The sequence below is a fragment of the Enhydra lutris genome, unplaced genomic scaffold (genome assembly GCF_002288905.1).
Source record: "Enhydra lutris kenyoni isolate GAN:26980312 unplaced genomic scaffold, ASM228890v2 scaffoldscaffold24, whole genome shotgun sequence".
Taxonomy (NCBI): Eukaryota; Metazoa; Chordata; class Mammalia; order Carnivora; family Mustelidae; genus Enhydra; species Enhydra lutris.
This window is the reverse complement of record NW_019154108.1, coordinates 5,399,419-5,416,093: the sequence shown is the minus strand read 5'-3', so window position 1 is coordinate 5,416,093 and position 16,675 is coordinate 5,399,419. Positions and strand designations below refer to the sequence as shown.

At 45.6% G+C, this 16,675-nt stretch overlaps 1 protein-coding gene across 1 annotated transcript in view; it reads left to right on the top strand.

Moving 5' to 3' along the window:
- Positions 1-1,666: 1,666 nt before the first annotated feature.
- LOC111150678 (POU class 2 homeobox 1) overlaps positions 1,667-16,675 on the top strand; it is a 199,318-nt gene continuing 184,309 nt past the window's right edge. Inside the window, exon 1 of the mRNA XM_022508217.1 lies at positions 1,667-1,733. Within this exon, the coding sequence (XP_022363925.1) occupies positions 1,673-1,733 (61 nt within the window). The 5' untranslated portion in view covers positions 1,667-1,672. The remainder of the gene's footprint in view (positions 1,734-16,675) is intronic.

The window sequence follows — 16,675 nt, the reverse complement described above, 5'->3', positions numbered from 1 at the left end:
GAAACAATTAATTATCCGGTGGCCCAATTACTTGGTTTGAACAGTCCTGCAGGCACCCTGTGGCTTCATTACCGTGAACCCGTCCGTCCCACCCCGAGTTCCCCGGCGGTCGGGACCGGAGTCTCAGCCGCGCTCGCACGCGACGGAATCCCAGAGGCCGGGACCCGTGAGCGAAACCCCAGCCGTTGGGGTAACCGCTCTCTTCGGGATCCGTTTATCTTCAGTGCAGAATCTGCAATTCCACTCGGCGTAAACTTTAGTTCTCTTTTAAAAACAGACAAATTAGGTCTGAATTTTTTTATTAAAAATTTATATTTAAACAATCTCTACGCACAACCCGAGGTGGGGCTTGAACTCAGGGAGCCTGACGCCCTGCGCCTCCCGCGCTACCCCTGAGCCACGCGGGCGCCTCGCGACGCGCTTCTCCAACCTCGCTCCCGGGATGCGCTTTTCTTCTCACTCCTTACAAAGGGGGAGGAAAAAAGCCGGAAAAATCTAGGACTTTTCAAAGACTTCGTAGTTAGGCCGGGTCGCGCCCCGGGAGAGACTCCACGAAGGACTCGTAGAACAGGACTGCGACAAACCCACCCACCGCGGGAGCGCCCGTCCGGTCCGCTCGGGGCAGCACCGCAGAGCCGAGCTCCGGGCGAGCTCCCGAGTTCCGCCGCGCTGCCGGGTCCTCCGCTCCCGTTCCCGGCCGGCTTTGCTCACACACGTCCCCCGCCCCCCGAGAGGGGGAGAACGCGCACCCTCGGGCAGGGACCCGGCGGGCGGCCACCCGGGCGCGAACCCCACAGGAGCCGCAGGGCCGGAACTCGGCGCCCGGAACGCCGGCTCCGGGACGGCGGCGACCGCCGAGGGGAGCGGGAGACCCCGGGGCTCATCCGGCCCCGCACGAGACACGCCCCCTCGCGGTGGCCCGGCCGCGTCTCTAGCTTCGCCGACTTGGGGGCGGGGACTAGTTAGGTTTCAAATTTGAAGCGGGACGCCCGCGCCGCGCTCAGCAGGTGCCTCCGGCCCGCTCCCCGCGGCGGGCGTTTCCGCCCCTACCTGCCCGGCGGGCCGGAAATTACCTAGCGGGGGAGCGGCCCCTCCTTTGTTGTCCGCGGCTCTCCAGCGCCCAGAGCCTTAAAAAGTGCGCCGCGGAGGGGACGCGGGGGCGCCTCCACGCTCTCGGCCGCCGTGTCCCCTGCCCTTCCTTTAAAAATGCCACTGTCCACTAGGGGACGGCGGAGTAGAGCTAGGAGGGCGGAGAGGCGGGAGGAGAGGGAGGACTGTGAGAAGTGACGAGCGCTCCACGTCCTACACAGGTTACGCTTCGAGGAGCCCAGGAGAGGTAACGCATGCGCCGCCTGCGTTCCAGGCGCGTGGAGAAAGTAGCGCATGTGCAGAGCCCAGAGGGAAAAAAAATGCAGCGAAGGGGTGACTGGCAGGTTGAGGGCGCTTTCGCTTCTGGAGAACCACAGCGGCCAAGAGGCGCGTGCGCAGAGCGCCCGAAGGGGTGGGGCTCCTCCAAGGGGACGGCCTCGCGCGCCCCCTGGCGCGCGCCCGGGGAGAGGAAGGAGCGGGAGGGGGCGGAGAGGAGGGAGGAGGCACGGAGGGCGGGAGGGGGGAGGGGAGCCGGAGCGAGGGAGGGCTTATCGACCGGGCGATTTTGGTTAAAATATTCAAAATGGCGGACGGAGGAGCAGCGAGTCAAGATGAGAGTTCAGCCGCGGCGGCAGCAGCAGCAGGTAATCATTACAGCATTTTACATATTCATATTCATACTCAACCCCGGCTCCCGCTGCCCCCCCCGCGACTTAGCATAATTTATTAGTACTCAGGATTATTATAATTAACGGCAGGGAGATGGGGGGCCGGGGAGCACGGAGCCCCCGCCGGGCGCCGAGCGGAGGGGGAAAGAGGCTCGGAGCGGCCAGGCGGAGGGGAAAGACAAGGGGCAAAGGGGGCTGCGATCCACCGCCCTCCTCCTGTCCCCGGCCCACCCCGCCGCCGCGGCCCGCCCGCCCGCCGGCACCGGCCCTCCTCCTCCGCCGGCCGCCGCCGCCTCCTCGCCGCGGTGCCCGAACCCGAGCGGGTCCGCGGCGGGGCCGCGGGGCCGGGGCACAGGGAGAGGACAATAAAGACATTTTACATATTCATAGCCGTGGGCCGGCGGGGCGCGGGCGGGCGACCCGGGCCGGGCGGGCGCGGGGTGGGGGGGGCGTGGAGGGGGATGGAGGTGGTGGAGAGCACAATGCCGGGGAGGCGGCGGGGCCGGAGCGGACCCCGGCGGCCGGACAGCTGCACGCGTCCCGCCCCCCCACCCCCCGCCCCGGGAGAGGGCCCGGGAGGGGCGGGGGGCGGCCTGGGGGTGCGCCCGGGGAGAGCGCCCTGCCGGCGCCCGCGCCCCGCCGCCGCACGGGGGGCCGAGCGGGGCTGCGCCCGGGGGTCACGGCCCAGGGCACCTCGGCCGCGCCCCGCTGGTCCCCCGTGTGGCGGCCTGACCGGAGCCAGGCCTGCGCTCTAGGTGGGTAGGGGTGAGCGGTCGTGGGCGCCGTGAGGTGGCCTCGGGAGCGGCGGGGGTGGGGAGCCCGTTCGGGGTCCGCTTCGCCCCCTCCGCGGCGGACAGGGCTGAAAGGCGGCCCTCGTGGAAAGTTCCCGTCGGAGGGGGTTGTCCTCCGTGGCAGCCCCATGTGCTCCGGGCCGTCGGTCCGCGGTGCCCGCAGGTCCTGGAGAAGCCCCCGTTCCCTCGTGGGTCGTGCCTTCTCCGGGGAGCTAGGTGGCAGGTCCCTGGCGTGGTCTGGTCTTCATCTGCCCCCCCGCCCGTCCCGCGCCCCCGCCCCTGCGCCGCACCCGCACCCCGACCGACGGGGCTGGCGGCCCTCGCTCCCAGGCCCCAGAAGCGCCCGGAGGCCTCTCGAGAACTCGGGTGTGGAGGGCTGCCCTCCGGCGTCCGCCCCCGAGCCGGCCTGACAAGTTGAGAGCGTTTCAGATCGCCCCTCTCCCGCTCGGGGGCCGGGAGGCGGGGAGCCCCCTCCCCGGGGCCGCGGGGTTGCTTCCCTGCTGGGTGCCGGGTCCTCCTCGCTCTGCGGAGCCGAACCTCGCTCATTTGAATAATGTCTAATTCGGGGAGGTTTATATTATTGAAATGGCCGCCTGGCTTTCCCCGCCTCTCATGTTTAGTAATTCAGACCTTTAATAACAGCCACTCACAGCCCAACGCCGTGTTTATATTTTACATTCGCCCCATGTGCTTTTGTGGTTCGATATGATTCTTCTTTTTTTTTTTTCCTTGGCAATCCACGGGGCTCTGAGATCAAACCCAGGCTGTGCTGGGAGAGCAGGGGGGAGCTAGGCCCTGGCTCCTCTAGCAGTTGCCTAGGCCTCGTTCTCTGCCGCCTGATTTATTTACTAATAACCAAAATGACTTTCCCCCTCCAACTTCCATGCACAGACCCGTCCTCCGCGGGCAGAACCAGCCCTCCTGGGGCCTTCACCGGCACTGAAGCAGCTCCTAGCTCGGCTTCAACTCTGTCGTGTTTTGTTTTTTCTTAAAAAGACTTTTTTGGAGTTTGCAGCAATATTAGGCCTAAGGAAAAAAAAAATTTCTCATTCTCAGAGACGAATGAACCTATTCTGATTTAATACAAATAAAATCACTTTAGTGATAGTTCTCCCCTGCCCCTTGGCTTCTACCTCCAAGTTAAACACTTTCAGGCTTTGTAAAGGTCTGCAGTATTTGTAAAACCAGTGGTTTTCTTTCTTTCTTTCTTTCTTTTTTTTTTTTTCTTTTCCCTAGGAGTTGTAGAGTGTTTTAGAAATTCCAATTAACAGCAGTTTCAGAATGTCTCAGTGCTGCATTTCCCTTTCAGCTTCTTCAATCTGATTTAAAATAGGGCTGATATTAATTTTGTGCTGTCCCTGTCAAGGCCTGCTTGTTTTAAAGTAGCACTCCCTAAAGACAGAAGCAGGCTTATGTTTTCTTTGAGTGTTTGTGTCTCAGTTAAATGAGGGAACATAGAAGAATAAACATAGGCATTGTGTCTTCCCTGATCTTGGAACTTCTCCTCTCAGCACACCCACCCCTCTTTAAGTTGTCAAAATTGATTTTATGTTTTATGTAGAATTAAGACAGTTGGTCTGTGAAAGTCAGGCTGACTTTTGTTATTTAGAAGAAACAGTAATTTCCATTTTTCAGTCTTTCCCTTGGTAAAGTTTTCTTTCCTTTTTATTTTATACAGTTTTAGTGTGTTTCTTAAAAACACAGTGTTGCTTCTCATTGGTGGTTTTTTTTTACCCCTGCTGATAAAGTACCAGAGAAGTGTTATTTAGCACTGGTGTGTTAAGCCTTTGAAATTATGAGGCACTTTATGGTCAGTTGCTAGGTACATACTTTTGGAGACATTAGTCTTCAGTTTAATTTGTAACAAAATTGTAGATTTGATGGGCTAACAGCAAGCCAATTTCACATGACCAGTTCTCATCATTTTTCCTCTTTCACCTTCAGTAGGCAGGCCCTGAATGTAGCAGGAAAAAAAAAATCTGTAGCTTTCATGTGAATGTTCAGGTGAATGACTGTCTCGGAGACCTGAAGCATGAGGTCGAATGGACAGAAAGCAGTAATATGATTTCATGCCTTAAATAGCATGTTTTTGTACCCGATTCCCAAGATGTGGTCAAACTGATGATGTCATTGGACAGAGGACAAGGTGCAGTTAATTTGATTTATTGTCCAGGGGTGAAGTGTAGCAGTGAAACCTTCTCATAGGGAAACCATTTATCTCAGGACAATTTCCTTTATAGCTGCAATTTAACCACTACCGAGGCTGTAGATATTTTATCCAAGATGATAAAATGTATGCTGCATTTTGTAAACAAAATTACACTGTTGGAATTTTTGTAATAGAGGAAAGGATCAGTATTGTTAACTGGCCTTATATTTTGGTTGGCATTCCATGCTATTGTAAAAATTCATTTCCTCAAATTCTCAGAAGGAGACTATGGGTTTTAAGGAAGTATAATCATGGAAGAGATCAATATAAATGCTTATTTTAGAGAGGTTCTTTGTGATCTCCCAAACTCAGGTAAGAAGCTGCCAGGCTACAGGAGGAGAGATCATTTGCCCTCGAACCTATTTCAGGGAGTAAAGTGAAGTTGATGAGAATGAAAGCTATATATCTTTTAGGTTGAATTATAGTGTTTACAGTAAGGTAGATACTTGTAAGAAAGCATGTGCTTTGCAAACAGTTTTTTAAAAATAAATCAAACTTCTTTTTGGATAAAGTTGTGTATTTATTTTGAATGACTGGTGATTTTTAAAATCGTTATGCTGTGAGGTCCATGATTCCACCTGTGATTTCTGACAGAATACTTTCCTTTTAGACCTTTTTCATCATAGTTTCTACCAGTTTGTTTTATTTTTTTTTTTTTTAAGATTCTATTTATTTATTTGACAGAGAGAAATCACAAGTAGGCAGAGAAGCAGGCAGAGAGAGAGGAGGAAGCAGGCTCCCTGCTGAGCAGAAAGCCCGATGTGGGGCTCGAACCCAGGACCTGGGATCATGACCTGAGCCGAAGGCAGCGGCTCAACCCACTGAGCCACCCAGGCGCCCCTACCAGTTTGTTTTAAAGTACTGATTCAAATGCTCTGGGAATGTTGTCGGATCCTGTGCTTTATTCCTAAGTCTTCCAGGCTTGATACAGAATTTTAGATTACTGTTAAGCTTTAGTTTATAATCTTTCTGTCCCCTTATGCATCTGTCAGGCAGTTTCTCAAAAGTTTTCAGAAGATCCGCTGCCATGTCCTTCTTAACTTGCCCCACCTATTAATTATAGTGGTACTTTTGAGGTTAGGTCTTGAAAATTAATGTGACAGCTGACCAAATGTTTTTAATATCTGAAAGGACCATTCTGTTTCTAAGCTGTTAACTGTAATTTTTAACATCTTTCCCAAACTAATTTTGAATTCCTTTCATTTTGTCACTGTCAAAAATCCCAGTAGTCAAGGAGAAGCAAACAGTGACTATTATTCAGGTTTGAATTGTATAGTATTATTCTGCCATATTTTTTATTTTCTATTCTCTGCATCAATAAGCAGCATAAAGGAGAAGAAAATAAGCGTGTTTTATTGCTGCCTAGATTGAAGTAGTTGTTAATCTGTTATTCATCTGGTTATTGGATTTTGGAATAAGTTTAGGACTCAGAATATTAAATTGCTCTTATCAAACCACCAAAGATGTTTAAAGGAGTCTTGAATATCTTAGGTCAGTGCTTCTAACATGACAGAACTAGAAATTTGAATGTTATCTTTCATATGTATTTTGCATTAAAATTTCATATGTTTTTTGGATTTATTTGTGTGTGTCTGTGTGTATGTTTAAGTTTTTAAAACTGGTCACTCACTTTGGTGAAATGTGTTTGCCTTGTACTTAGGAAGACTAATATTACGTAGTAGTGAATGCTGCCTTATTATTAATGGTTGTTTTGTTTTGTTTTTATGTTGAAAAGCCACCACTCTAGTCTTTGCATATGTCTTTCAAGCACTATTAAAATTAATTTTCTTTTAAAATACTGGTATATGGCTGTCATTAACTTGCTTTTATACAACATTATTTCTTCAATCACACAGTTTTTGTGATTAGTAAATACTATGAAAGCACAATTTTAAGCAGGATGTGTTTTCCCAATGGAAGTGATTATGTTTAGAACTATTTAATAATTGTTTCCTGAATGGAGCAAGTCATGGGCAAAACATGCTCCTTTTAGGTCACTGATGTTCTTGTTTCTGTTTCTTCTTTTAATGTTAAATGCCTGAGCGACATGCTTATTACTTATTTCGTAAAGGAAATCCAGTGTTCGGTGTTAAGAGTATGGATTTGGTTATCATACATCTCTCTTCCTCGAGTTTCTGTATCCCTTCTGAATGAATTCTTTCGTCCTCTTCCTCCTTTCTTTTAGGAAACTCTTTGGGCAGGGATTTTGCTTCATTCTTTTATTGTATTGCTTACATAAGATAAGTATCCTTTGGGGGGGATCAGGGTTGAAAGAAGTAATGATTACAGATCGTAGAGAAAAGCAGTTTCCTTATCCATCTTTGCTCAACATTTTTGCACATTTTGTGAATAAAGATAATAACTGGAGTTACGTTTCTTCTTAGGTTATTTACACTGACGTAAGTGTTAGCTAATTGTGTCCATGGAAAGAGGCGAGCTTAGGGTGCTTCTACTCCGCCATCTTCCCAGCCTCCCTCCTATATTTCCTTTTTTTTTTTTTGTACTGAAATATTTCTACATTCTAAACTAGCTGTGAACCCTTATAAACTCTTTCAGCAATAATAACAGTGGGAAAAAAATAGTATGAGTGACTTTCTGATCCATTTACAATATATTTAGAATTTGGAATTTGAGAATTATCTTAAGTTTCAGGTACTCTGATTTAAAGAAGCTCTTTACACGGTGTGCATGTAGTTTATACAGTTTGGTGTGTCTTTACTAGAGGGTGTTACTGAGCATTTGATAGGTTATCTTGTTTGTGCTCCGTGGATGATAGAGCTTCCTTGTTTTTTGTTTTCCAATTAAGCAAATACTCAAGTTTTCACTGTTGCCTAGATTTGCTGACAAGACTATTAATGAACAAAAGAAGAATCAGTAAACCTTTAGATTTATCAGATTTTTTTTTAAGTACTGTCCATAAAACTAGGTATTCATCCAGAAAAGGGTACATAATATTTATTAAAAGGAAAAAAAAAAAAAAACAAAGTGAGAAGCACTACACTAAGCTGAGTGTGAGTACGGGTAGTAGCTTTACTTAGTCTGCAACCTTGAAAGTCATTGCAAGTACAGTTTAATTTGTCACATGATTTATTTCATAATTCTCCGTAACTTTATTGGTTTTTATGTTAGAATCATAACAATAGTATATGAAGTTCAATCAGTAAAATAAAAACTATGGGTTTTTTTTTGTTTGTTTGTTTGTTTTTTTTGACTAGTCAGCTTTCTCTTTGCAGTAGAAGTTTGCAATACAAGATATAAACATGAATGGCCGGGAAATGAACATTATGTTTTTTGTTTAACGTGGTCACCTCAAATAATGGAGTTGTACTGACTGGCTTTGTAACTTATGGACTGAATATACTTTTTTAGAGAAAAGTGACTTACCTGTTTTCTTGTTTTAGTACACTTATTTTAATGGTGTGCTTAATGAAAAAGAAAGTGGTTTTTTTGTTTGTTTGTTTTGCTGATTCATACTGCAGCAAGAAAGTGTATTATAATCAGTCTTTTAAAACAGTTATTTCATTGCTTATGACATGTATCTGCTGTGTACTTGGTCTTATGCCACTTGTCTTTGGGGATAATCAGGGAAATGGAAGACTGTTGTGGAGGAGTTGGTATGTTTTCTTTGCAGTGAAAGTTAAAAAACAGTGTGTGTAATTACATATTAAAATATGTAGCAGATAATAATGATCAGAGTAGAGATCAGGGTGTGTCCAAATTTGTAGGAACCAAAGCATCCTAGAGCCGTTATGGCTGGAAGGTAATGTAGATACCATCTGTCCTAAAGCCTTTGCAGATGAGGAAGTGCTCTCACTGTGGGTTAGTGTCTTGCCCTCAGTCTTACCTGTTAGGCATCAGAACACCAGACTCCTCCTCCCCACACCCCCAGTCCTCCCTCTGCCACACTGCTGCCGGTCAGAGGAGACTTGAAGGAGGAGATGAGTCTTAAAGCTGAGCTTAAGAAAGGCAAAAAGAATTTGGAGGAATGAGAAGACAGGGAAGCGCATTGCTGGGGAAGCAGGACTGTAGATGAAGAATGAGGCATTTGTTCTATGTGCGGGGAGGCCTTTGGAGGTTGTAGGAGTAAGGAGTCCTGTGATAGAAGTGATTTTTTTAGGAGTAATATGGTGGTGTGCAAGATGGTTGGAAATAGGAAGCAGAGACCATCCGTGGAAACCAGTATTTAAAAATTGAGGCATGTGGTTGGTTGACTAATAATTGCTTTCAGCACTGTTAGAGGTACAAACAGGACATTACCTGACCTCGACAGGCTTTCAGTCGAATAATGATATTATAAAATAGAGAATCCACGATAAATATGTTGAGGATGTTGTCCAGGTGATCACACAGAATAAGGACCTTGGGAAGAAATTCTTGCCAGGTCTTTATATGAGGAACTGTTTTATTGCTGAGCAGTGGTTTTGTTTTTAGTCTTCTGGACAGTGGATTATCTAATTGACTTAGTTTCCTTTTAATCAACTACAGTGTTTCCTTTTAATCAACTACAGTGTTTAGACCAAGTTATTAACCTGAAGGGTGAGATGGGTAATTATGGAATGCGTTTTTCTTAGCCTCCTCATTCCCAGTTCCATTTTGTGTTGTTAGCTTTTGTTTTAAATTTCTTTTATTGCTTCCATCTTTAAATGCTTGTTATTTTGTGTTTCATGTGGGCTGCCTTTATATCCTTTCTGGAGCAAGTCAGGTGTAAATAAAATGAAATTACCATCACCATGACATAATGATAATGTCTGTATTTTTATAGTACTTTAAAGTTTATAGCAGCACTCTCATTTTCATTACCTCAGTTGGTCCTTTCAGGCAAGTATTATTATGCCCATTTTATAGTTGAGTAAAATAAAGTGTAAATTAAGTAGCTTTCACAAGGTCATGTGCTCGGTAATCACGAAGTGTTTGGGGAACAGCAGGACTTCCAGGTCATTTTCTGCTGAGCCTGTACAGTGCGGAGTGGTGGGAGCTGGTTTGGGACTCGGTGCGGGAGAGCTCCGAGGGCTCGGCGTTGGTGGTGTGGGAGTCTGGATTTCTTTTGCTGCGCAGTAGGGAGCCATTGAGGTTTTTTTGGTTGCTCTGGACTGGCCATGATCAAAGCCCTTAATTTTAAGTGTTTAGCAGCTAATTAGAGTCAGGGGGGATGCTAAGGTTTTGAACTTAAGATTACCAAGAGCAGTGCCAAATAAACAGAAGTGGGGAGGTGGGAAGAGGGAGCCGTTTGGAGAAGGCAATGAATTCAGTTTGGGAAATGTTATTTGAGACATGATTGGGTGGACAGTATTAGGTTACAGATTCATTGTGAAGATCAAAACCGTTCTGCTGAACTCAGTGTGTGATAAACATAAAAATATTAGGATTGAGATCCGTGCTTAGGCCACTCCGGACTGAGCACGGAGTCTGAGCCTCGTAAATTCCAGACTTCTTCTGACTTTGCCACTGACTCTGTGCTGGTTTCTCCCGACAGCAAGATGGTGATGACGCCGGTGCCAGAGCGATGCTGTGGGGAGTAACAAAGTGATGGCAGAAGCATTTGTAAATACTGCCATAGTTTTTCTTACAGGAACACACGGGTAAAATCAGCAATTTTATTACTTGTGCTGCTGTAGAGAAGGAGAAGCTTTAGCTTCAGAGCGATTCTGTGGGCCCTTCCTGTGGGTCGTCCGTGGGCGGCCGCGCCTCGGGAGAGGAGGACGCTGCCCCGGGGCCCTGGCGGGTTTGACCAGCCGAGGCGCTGCCCTTGCAGCGGACGTGAACTCTCGAGGTGTCTGTTGTCTAGCCCCGTCCCTGCCTGTCCATTCCTGTCTTTGGCTACTTCCTTACAGAGTGTGACTCAACAGTTCCACCCAGGAAGTCCCCTTAGGCCCACCACAAACACTGTTTCTGTGGCAGGTTTCAATTTTTTAAAAAAATCTACCTAAAACTTGGTGTCAAAGAGCTGTTCAGGGAGGGTGGCAGTATTTTATTCTGATGCTTGTCTGGGCTCTTTTTCATCCTCCCTCCCACCCCCTCCCCATCCTGCTCCACAGCCCCATCCCTGCTTGAAAGTAAACGCACCAGGGCTTCTGGGTGGCCCAGTCGGTTTAGCATCTGCCTCCGGCTCAGGTCCTGATCCCAGGATGAGCCCCACGTCAGGGGAGGCTGCTTCTCCCTCTCCCTCTGCCTTACCCCCCCCCCCCCCCGCTTGTTCTCTCTCTCTCTCTTTCAAATAAATAAAATCTTAAAAAAGAAGAAGAAGTAAACCTGCTGTTTCGGTCACGCTGGCATCTGGGTGCTCTGTGAGCACCTCTGCGCGCACGGGCCTCCTGCGGAATGTCGTAGTGTGAGATGTGGCGTCTGGGTTGAGAGACCTGGTTCTAGATCACTAATCAGCTTTGTGACTTCCAGACAAGTTACTTCACTGGTATTTTTTTTTTCCCTTTTCTTCATATTTGTAAGTGAAAGTTTTCACACTTTTAAAAGTCATTGGAGTTTTTTTGAGTTCTTTTTAAAATGAATTTTAGGCAGATGCTTATGGTGTAAACAGTTGTGACCGAAACAGCCGTTGGGCTGGGAGAAGCACCCTCCCTGTTTCCCGTTGTGGCCCTTAAGACACTTGTCGGGATCCTCAAGGACTCCTGCGGAGCACACTGTCTGACAGCTGTTGTCCTCGTGTATCATGAAGGACCTGTCTGTTGTTCTGTCTCCAAAAATAGCTGATCTCTCAAGCCTGTGCTACTGTCCTAGTTTCTCTGACTTTAACACTTAATTTGTGTTCGTTTAGCTAATTCAGCACTTCATTATACACAGTCTTAGTTTCTTCTCTAATTGAGTTATGTAAGTAAATCTTGTCTCCTCTAAGAGCCTTGAAAGCAGGAACACATTGTGAGGGCAGAGAAGACATTTAGCAGATAATGCTTGGTGGATTAAATTAGGGGTTCTCGGTCTGTGCTGGGATTAAGAATCACCATTGGAACTTTCTCAACATGCGAAGGCCCAGGCCTTACTCCAGAGTTTCTAACGCAGTAGCGATCTGGCCATCCCTAGTTTCAAAAAGCTTTACGAATGATTCAGGAGCATTGAATGAGTAGGATAATTTAAATTAGGGTAGTTGCATTTCAAGACTTGCTTAGACTGTTTTGAACAGTGGTTCTTAATGTACCAAAAAGGTTCTATAATGGAAAGACACACAGAACTAGGAAACCTAGGTCTGGGGCCCCTGGGTGGCTCAGTCCGTTAAGCTGCTGCCTTGCGCTCAGGTCATGATCCCAGGGTCCTGGGATCAAGCCCCACGTCAGCCCCTCTCCCTCTCCCTCTCCTCCCTGCTTGCGCACGCTCTCTCTGTGTCTCTCTCAAATAAATAAGATCTTTAAAAAAAATGGAGGAAGTTGAAATCCTCTTTCAATACCAAAATTAAAAACATTAACAAAACACCCAGGTCCTTATTCTGCTTGTAGCACTATGTAGCTTTCTTTTCTTTTCTTTTTTTAAGATTTTATTTATTTATTTGACAGAGAGATATCACCAAGTAGGCAGAGAGGCAGGCAGAGAGAGAGGGGGAAGCAGGCTCCCTGCTGAGCAGAGAGCCCCATGTGGGGCTTGATCCCAGGACCCTGAGATCATGACCTGAACTGAAGGCAGAGGCTTAACCCACTGAGCCACCCAGGTGCCCTGGACTGTGTAGCTTTCTGATGCTTGACTTTTCGGGCCCATAGGATTCTCATTGATAAACTGTGGGTTGTTTTCATACTTCTTTCCTTTTAAGCTATGGAATTCTTCAGTACTATGTTTTGGGTGAAGGCCAGTAAACACAGATACTTTAACTAGTTTGGCTTTCATCTAAATACCATTTTAATAAGTATATTAAGAATATAGACTGATAGGGATGCCTTAACGACTGGCTCGGTCGTTAAGATTCTACCTTCAGCTCAGGTCATGGTCCTAGGGTCCTGGGATTCCACCCCTCATTGGGCTCCCTGCTTGGGAGGGGTCTGCTTCTCCCTCAACCTCTCTCTCTGGCTTGTGTTCTCTCTTTCTGTCTCTCAAATAAATAAAATCTTAAAAAAAAAAAAAAAGACTGATAAATTATTGAATATCACATCTGAAACTAATGATCTAGTGTAAGTTGGCTAATTGAATTTATATTAGAAAACAAACAACAAACAAAAAACCCCCAAACAAAAAAAGATTACAGAGCATGATAGAATTGATCCTGTCTTCGCAATAGAGCTAAATAATTTGCGGTAGGTAGTCCAGAAAGGTGGTATTTAGATTTTAAACTTGAAACATATTATTAGAATGTGAATGAACAAGGACAGTGCTTATCAGGAACTGCAGTAGTTTTTCAATGTGAGCACGAATTGGATTCTTATTAACCAACCGGACTGGTCCTTCTGCATTCACTTAATTCAGTAAATATTTATAGAGTGTCTTTTATTCCTTGCCATGTACCCAACGACTGGAAATAAAATAGTGAGTAAGATGGATACAGCTTTAGCCTTCAAAGCTTACAATCTGTTGGGTAAGTCCTACATTAAATAACGCTGTTCTTACTTAACTGAGTAAAACATGGGAAATCCAGAGTGCTCTGAGGAAGATACGGCCATAAGCAAAAGATACCTTATGGGACACCTCATCTGGACAAGAGGATTTGGGAAGGGCTCCTTAAGGAAGTGATGTTTACACTGAGACATGAGGGATGAATGAAAGTTAATCAGTCCAAGGCCAAGTAGGAAGTTGGACTGCAAATGTTCATACGTTACCCTTGAAACTAGTGAAAACACCGCACTGTCAAGGAACGCAAGTTTGGTCTGTCTGGTGCGGAGAGTAAGATTTAGCTGAAGATGATTTTATTATAAGGCTGTTTTTTATGATCTTTGTCCTTTTTAATGGCCAGATACACAGGCACAATCTGTGGAAGAGATTTTCACACCCTCCACCAAGTGTATTAATTCCAGTGACAGTAACAAAGAACATTTACCGAGTGTTTGTACCGGTTACAGAATGCTTTGTGTGCGTTTTCACATTCCTCTTTCCGGTGACCCACGAGGCGTGTGCACTTGTCCTGCTCCTCTTCCATGTGAGAAAACTGCTCGGAAGTGAGCACACTGAGCCCAGTGGCGCACTAGGTCTCTGACTGGTTTTGATGGGGCGGTAGGCAATTAAGAGAATTATCATGCTCTTAACCATTAAATTCTGTCTCAAGTCACTTGGATGACGAAGTATGTAGCAACTGTTATTTCCGAGTTTATCCTTAGTGCACTTACACAGTTGTGTGGTCTAGCGCCAACTGTATATTCATCTCTGTCTTGCTGTTTGGAGAGATGGACAACCGATTACTGCGTCTGTTACTGACTTTCAGGTTATCTCCAGATGTTGATTATTAAAAATATTTCACAGGGTGCCTGGGTGGCTCAGTCAGTTGAACATCAGGTTCTGTGCCCAGTGCTGAGTCTGCTTGTCCCTCTCCCTCAGCTCCTACCCCTGCTCTCTCTCTCTAAAATAATAAATGAAATATTTAAAAAAAAAACCCTTATTTCGAAACTGTACAGATTGCTGAATCTGGTATCCCATAAATCCTGAACATTTTGGATTTCTGTTAAGAAATTAAAACAAACTATTTGCAGATGTTAATATTCAGATAAATTGTATTTGGGGCATCGTTTATTTTATATGTTTTCATGACCCAGTTTTCTACATAGGAAATTAGGACTTATATTGTTACATATTATCTTGATTAGCATGTCTTTAAAATATTTTACAGAGAGGTAAGTGAACCATAAGAAACTCTTGACTTTAGAGAACAAACAGGGTTGCTGGAGTGGAGATGAGTGGGGGGAGTGGGCTAAATGAGTGATTGGCATTAAGGAGGGCACTTTTTTTTTTTTTTAAGATTTTATTTATTTATTTGACAGACAGAGATCATAAGTAGTCAGAGAGGCAGGCAGAGAGAGGGAGGAGGAAGCAGGCTCCCTGCTGAGCAGAGAGCCCGATGTGGGGCTCGATCCCAGGACCCCGAGATCATGACCTGAGCCGAAAGCAGAGGCTTAACCCACTGAGCCACCCAGGCGCCCCAGGAGGGCACTTTTTTTTTAAGTTAATATAAAATATATTATTAGCCTCAGGGGTATGGGTCTGTGAATCATCAGGCTTACACACTTCACAGCACTCACCATAACATAACCCAATATCCATAACCCAGCAAGCCTATCCCTTCCCTCACCCCCCAGCAACCCTTAGTTTGTTTCCTGAGATTAAGAGTCTCATGGTTTGTCTCCCTCCCAATCCCATCTTGTTTCATATTTTCTCATATCAGAGAGATCATATGATAATTGTCTTTCTTTGATTGACTTATTTTGCTCAGCATAATACCCTCTAGTTCCATCCACATCGTTGCAAATGGCAAGATTTCCGGGTTTTTTGATGGCTGCATGGTATTCCATTGTATATCTACACCACGTCTTCTTTATCCGTTCATCTGTGGATGGACATCTAGGTTCTTTCCATAGTTTGGCTATTGTGGACATTGCTGCTGTAAACATTCAGGTGCATGTGCCCCTTCAGATCACTACCTTTGTATCTTTAGGGTAAATACCCAGTAGTGCGGTTGCTGGGTGGTAGGGTAGCTCTATTTTCAACGTTTTGAGGAACCTCCACACTGTTTTCCAGAGGGGCTGTACCAGCTTGCATTCCCACCAACAGTGTAGGAGGGTTCCCCCTTCAGGGAGGGCACTTGTGATGAGCGCTGGGTGTTGTAGGTAAGTGGTGAACCACTAAATTCTACTCCTGAAAGTAAAACTACATTACATGTTAACTAACTTGAATTTAAATAAAATCTTGGAAGAAAATGTAAATAAGTAAATAAATAAAATATTTTAATGTTTAATGAGTTGTGACTTAAAATTGATGTACAGGTAAGTTCCATGCATTTGTCTACCATCCCTTTACCCCGTACCAAGCTGCTGTTGAACCAGGGGTGTAGCTTTCAGTTGAGGAAATGTGGCCGTTGATTATTGTTTCTGATAAGTCAGTCATTTCATAGTATTGGTGTTCTCAGTTGCATATACCTTGTTTAGTCTTGCCCAGTGTCACCCTGAGTAGTTGTTATGCTATTGTGTCTGAAGCATTTTTCTTTCCACTGCCTTGCTGAGAGCCACTCCCCCCATTCTCCTGGTGCTTTCTCACGCAGTCAGCCAAGAATGCTGTTCAGGGAGACTGATACATATACACTCATATACCATGCCAGTCAGTTAGAAAGGAATTGGTGAAAATCCTTTGATGTTATGAGAGACAGTGTAAACATCACTACAGCCTGGGAGGACGAATCAATAATTTAACGAGTATTGCTGTAGGAAATCATATTGTGAGTTCAGGGACTTAGACTGTGGTGTCAGGCACCGTGGCTGGCTCATGATGCTGGAATCTTGTCTTATCAGTGATGTGATGCTACAAGGACCAGTATGATATTGGGTCACTTATTGAGCCCCTTTCTGGAATGTGCTTGTGAGTATGTGCACATACCCCCCGGTGCACAGAGCGTCATCCTGGATGTGCCTTACCCCTCACGTATGTGCACATAATTTTGAAAAGAAATCCTAGTGTACATCTGTGACGTAATCCACCCCTTCCTCTTTTTCTTAAATTTTTGCAAGCCTCCCTCCCTATTTAGGATTTGTTCAGGTCAGTGAAATAAACAGGTTTTTTTGTTTGTTTGCTAGGTATAACCTTTGGGTAATATGAAGGCTAACTTTTTTTTTCTTTACTTTTTTTTTTTTTTTAAGGTGTATTTAGTTGAATAATTTCTAGGGGCATAAATAACAAATGATAAATTAATTGTTGAATTATGACTCAGTGTGGCCATAGCTGATCAAGGGTGATTCTTTTATTTTATTTTATTTCATTTATTTATTTGACAGAGAGAGATCACAAGTAGG